We start from the raw sequence: 5740 nt of genomic DNA, 5'->3' as shown, positions 1-5740 counted from the left end.
TTTCTAAACTGGCTTCTCCTCCACTACCTAATAATCCTCCTAGACGTCTGAAAAGAAGATGGCCTCGAGATCTTCTCCTTTAGAAGTGTTTTTGGAGTTCTATCAATGGGTAGATTCTCCACATGTTTTTATCATGTCATAATATCACTTACAGCAAATTTACTTGATGTGTATATATGTATACAGTTGTAAATATCAATAAATAAATTATTAAAAAAAAAATTAAACAAATATCATTTACGTTAAATCTAAATTTTTAAAAACGGTATTGAATCAAGAAGATACAATTAGATGATTTCAATAACTTTTGTTTTATTTTAATTTAACCATTCTGGAATTAAGTTTCTATGATATTTTATTGATCCAGGACTCTAAATCAAAGACCGAAACAGATAAAAAATAATAACTGAAATTGATCAAACGACTTAGGATAATAATTACCAATTAATTATTTAATAATAGAAACTGACCGATTAATAAGCGACACAGAATCTTAGAGCGGAAATAATCTTCTAAACCCGGGCAGTGAACTGGGGCTCAGATTACCCAATCGATTATATTACGCATTTTAGTGTCATCAAACAGGATGGTACTGAGATGCTTCTTCCCACCTTGAGATATAATTTTAATAATTATTAACCGTAATAATAAATCTATAAAAGCAATAAATCTTCGAGAATTATTATTTTGGAAAAGTTATATGATGATGAGCGTACGACTTATATAGCAGTGACGATTATGAGTGATATTCAGGTCAGAGGAAATCTAGCGGAAAGTAGTTTGTTTTTGTTTTGTTCTTTAATCATGTACTCAGAAGCTTAGTTCTTACATTCTAGAAGAGAGATTCTAAGACAGAAACGCGATATATCGTTATCGGGAAAAAGAATCCGATAAAAATATGAAGTGAAAGATAAATTAAAAAAATATTGCTTAATAAACCACTGTTAATTATATTTATTCAAAATAAATGTGATTAGGTGAAAGATTAAATATATATTATGAAGAAGATGGCATCCATATTCTTCATAATTTGAATTAAAACAGCCAATTATTTATATAGATAATTAAATATATAAATACCTATTTTTGAAATGTGGTAATAAAACTTAAAAAACTCAAGAAAAGAATCGAAAACATTAATAATTTACTTAAAATATATTTTACATACAGAATATTATACACTATTTGTTTCAATAATTCAAAAATGCACGAAATTATCATCAGGATTAAGTATTTAATTTACACAACACTCATCACTTTAACTTTTAAATTTTACCAGGAGAGCAATGTAAATTAAAAATTTCTTTTGGGAATTTTGATTATTATTTTTTTCATTAAAATTTACATTGAAATAAATTTTGTAATGGAGATGGACAAAATTTATCAATTTTGTTTTAAAAATAAAAAATGGTTCAAGTTATGAATTTCGCTAGATATAATTTTATGTTAATTTATCACGTTGTACCATGATTTAATTAATAAATTATTTCTTTGTATTGATAATTCCATTAAGACTGTTAAAAAACAATCTTTTTGATACATACAACCTGACCACGAGGTTTCAATTTTGGATTTTATTTTCAGGGTGGGGGATTTCTTTAAACGAACAATCTAAAAATGCAGCATAGTGAAATAAAAATTACAGAAAAAGATATTTTTTTTCAGGATTAGAGGGGGTATTTAAAATGTTAGTATAGTATTCAAAATAACGAAAATTAAGTTCATCTCTGCCCATCAGTTTACATTTAAAGCAAGAAGTAATAAGTTAATTTATATAGAATTATAACTTAATTAATTAATTAAACGTTAATTTGTTTTCAAAAACTTCCAAGTTTTTTATTGTCCTTTAGTAATGCAAATTTCTAATTTTCTAGGACTTTTTATATAATTTTACAAAAATTATTTTATATGCATATCCTAATTTTATACTAATTGATATTTATTAATTGATATTATAAAAGCTTATTCTATTGAAATGTATCAGCATATGTAATTTTCTGCTGTGTTGAAATAATATTGCATCACCATCAAAGGTCACTCAAAGACAGAACTTCATTCAAAAATGAAGGACGAAACAGCAATTAATGTTGTTTGTCTCAACTTCCTAAAAACTTAACCGAGCCCATTTAAATTATTTGTTATAATAATATGTATATGAAGAGGCCAAAATGTCCGAATGATACAATTCAAATGTTTTTTTTTACTAAACAAACAAATATATTAATTTTAATATAATATTTAATTTTACTACTTTTTAAACTTTAATATAAAACAGTTCATTACTTTTGATTAGTTAGTCTGTATCTATTCACTTCGTTTTTCGTAATATAACCGGAAGATATGGTGAGGAATCTATGCTGACTCACTTGAAAAACTTTATGCAAAGAATGAGTTACTTTTTATTTAAAATTAATGTTTGTAAATAACAATTTGACCTATATCATAAACTAACGAGTAAAAAAAAAACTATTTAACACCGACACGAAACAAACCTTAGGAGTATAGGCAGAACATTCAGGTACCGACAGTTCTTCGGCAGCGTGATACTTGAGGAACAAGAGGCCTCTCTGGCACGATAGAGTTGACAGATGAAGAACCATTGATCAACAGTCACACTAGTGTCCTCGACATCACAAAAGACTTAAGATTAAAGAAGGCCTATCAAAGAATGCCACTCCCTCGAACAAGAACAGAACCGGTATTGCAACATAAGCCAGACTCAGGAAGACACATTGCCCTACTCAGTCGCGGGGGGTTTAAGGTATTTTAAAGACTTACATGAATGAATCAGATTTGTTTTTAACGTTTAACACAATAATAACTTCTATAAAAAAATAAAATATAGCCATAACTATAGACAGGTTATATAAAATCATTTTTTCCAGGTATATTTATACACTAAAAAATATCCAAACATCTAATCCACAAAATATTTATTTTACTTACGAATAATCCAGAACTTTGTTAAGTCATAGAAAGAACTTAGTGAGCGTCTTACCTGAAACAAACCAAAATAAATTAATTTTAAATTGAACACAGATATTTAAAGTAATACGTTGAGAATGAAATTTTTAAAATGCTACACATGAAATAAAAAAATCAATTCTGTTTGAGGAAATAAAAATTGAGCTCAAGAGAAAATACGCTAATCAGTTAACCTTTACTACATTAAAAAAACTACAAATATAATGAGTTTTATAATTTAAAAAATGAATTAAATAGATGAAAGGAAAATGATATATAAGAAAACATAAACATATGAAACATCAGAATTAAGAGAAAAGTTAAATTATAAAAAAACTTACACATAATGGCTGCAAACAAACAAGGAGTTGGAAAAGGATTTTTGGCAGGAAAAGCAGGAAGGTTCGCTGATGGTTAGCTCATGCACAGTGGGCTCAAATTTCAAAAACTTGATCTGAATTTCAAACACTGACTTTACCCAAACAAAATTAAACATTATGCTGTTGATAGTGGAATAATTAACAGCTAAAAAATTAGTTATTACCTTTCAATGCAGGTACATAGACTCCTCAAGTCGAACATTTTATGCTTACTGAAATGTCATTGTTTTAACATGGTGAGAATAACTTAGTTAAGAGTAATTTTAAATGAATTAATTAGTACGAAAAAAATACAATTTATTGGGATTGTGCGCAAAATATTTTTTTTTTGTTCCTTCGAAAAATAAATAACAATTTTTTTTATATTCATATTTTTTTTAAAAATAAGGAATAGTATTTACCAATAATTTTCAGTTTATTTATTTTATTTTAATGGAACACTAATTTTATGAATGGTGCCAGGAAACTGATAATACACCCACTTCATTAATTAATGTTTAAAAATAAAACATGAGAGCTGAAATAATTTGGATCACATTTTTGGCGTTCCAGCCCACTGTCTGAGGATAGCACGTATATTTCATAGTGTCCTTTAATGTTGTGGTTCTGTAAAAAGGAATAGGTAGATATTAGTAACATGACATATTACTTTTAAAAATTCAGATTTAAAACAACTATAGTTGGATAGAACTGGGAAGATTCTCAACATGTTTGCATCAAGCCATTCACTTACAGCGAATTTACTCATGTATATTTGTATGCAGTTGTAAATAACAATAAATAATTTTTAAACAAAAATCTACAAATATTTGACATTTTTTAAAAATTATTATCAAGTATAGAAGTAGCCACGGATATCTGTAGCACACACACATTCAATTCATCAATGTGTAAGTAAAAAAAAAAATGCAAAGCAATATTTTATGCTGAGTGCGTTCAAGATATGGCATTGAAATTATAGCGATACAAACGATTTTTGAATTCCATAGCATTTACCATTAAAACCTGTCAATGGAAAAAAATTATTATTATATAATAGGTACTATTATAATTTACTTATTTAAAGAAAATATACATACACTTTTACGACAGTATTATTATTTTAATATAATAATATCTCCATAATTTATGCAAAGTTTAGTATGTAGCAGTTTTGAAATCACTAATTTTTAATTTCACTTGCCTATATATGGAATATATAGTAAGTATTGCGCTCAAGTAAAATTTCGAATTCGAGTTTTCGACGGAAATACATGTTTTTAAGTCCAAAAACCATCTCGCAATATAAGTCTGTTTTTTTGTTTTTTTTCAATATTCTATTCTAGAAAACCTGCAATTTAAATTCTCTGTCCAATCCCGTACTACCAGGACCCGTTTATCTGACATCTACCCTCCACCTCACCGAACTGCTGAGTTTTATAAATCGTTTTTTATCCGAACTGTATATCTCTGGAACTCCATTCCCTCAAACATAATCATGTACCAATCTTTTCTTCGTTTAAATCCCTTATATTTCACTACCTTTTGCTTCACCAATCTGACCCATTAAAATAATAGTACAGATATTTTGAAATTAACTTTTTGTTTTGTTTTTACTTAGTTAGTTTTTTAATTAATCTAATTTCTTTCTCTCCATATATAAGTTACAATTAAGTGTGGCCCCACTCTTTCATGGCTAATAAAAGTTATTATAAAATTAAAATTTCCTTTCTAATTGTTCTAAAGGCACCAAGTCCTAGAATAATCAACTCTTTTTCATTTCAATTCAATATTATTATTGTTTATTTTATATTTTGAGTATTTATAAATATGAAGTGTGAAACTTTACCACTTTTGTTTTTATTTTTTATTATATTGATAATGTCAATACTAAGTAATTAAACCATTTTACATTGGCACTCAAATGTTCATTTTAACTATTTTTTGGGGACTAGGTGTCCCAAAATAAAATTTAATTTTCATTTTACATATATTCTTGATCAAAAATTGATATAATTTTATTTAAATATTGTATTAACCTCTTCATCACGTTTTTAAAAGAAGTAATTAGGAAGGAAAAAATTCTGATCTGCGAGCCACATTCATACTAACAATACCAAAACTTCTCAGCCCTTGCCTATTGTTCTTCAGGCAAGACTTCCACGAAGAAAACGCAACCGTTTCTTTACCATTAGGCAGAAGAAAGAAATCTTCTTGAGCCTTCCGTACGAGAAAGGATACCACCCATACACAAGAGAGCTCAAACTTTCTTCAGACGCTCTATTTCTTACCAACTGAAACCACATATTTACTTTCTATTTTTTTAGAGAAACATGAGACTCGCTTCCTCTTTCTTTTCGACCTTTTGAATTGACAAACACATTGACAATACACGAATTTAGACAACTTTTTATTCT

The 5740-nt window shown here is 27.5% G+C and overlaps 1 protein-coding gene across 2 annotated transcripts in view; it reads right to left on the bottom strand.

Moving 5' to 3' along the window:
- The window catches only part of Zip99C (Zinc transporter Zip99C), a 97929-nt gene that overhangs the window by 36483 nt on the left and 55706 nt on the right, over positions 1-5740 (bottom strand). Inside the window, exon 2 of one of the 2 annotated variants that reach the window (XM_067048008.1) lies at positions 2947-2998. The exons of the other annotated variant lie outside the window; for it this stretch is intronic. Within the exon in view, the coding sequence (XP_066904109.1) occupies positions 2947-2998 (52 nt within the window). The remainder of the gene's footprint in view (positions 1-2946; positions 2999-5740) is intronic. 2 annotated transcript variants of the gene reach the window in all.

The sequence above is a fragment of the Halyomorpha halys genome, unplaced genomic scaffold, assembly GCF_000696795.3.
Source record: "Halyomorpha halys isolate HHAL.00 unplaced genomic scaffold, Hhal_1.1 Scaffold631.1, whole genome shotgun sequence".
Classification (NCBI taxonomy): domain Eukaryota; kingdom Metazoa; phylum Arthropoda; class Insecta; order Hemiptera; family Pentatomidae; genus Halyomorpha; species Halyomorpha halys.
The sequence above is the reverse complement of the archived record's forward strand: the minus strand, read 5'-3'. Positions and strand labels throughout refer to the sequence as shown.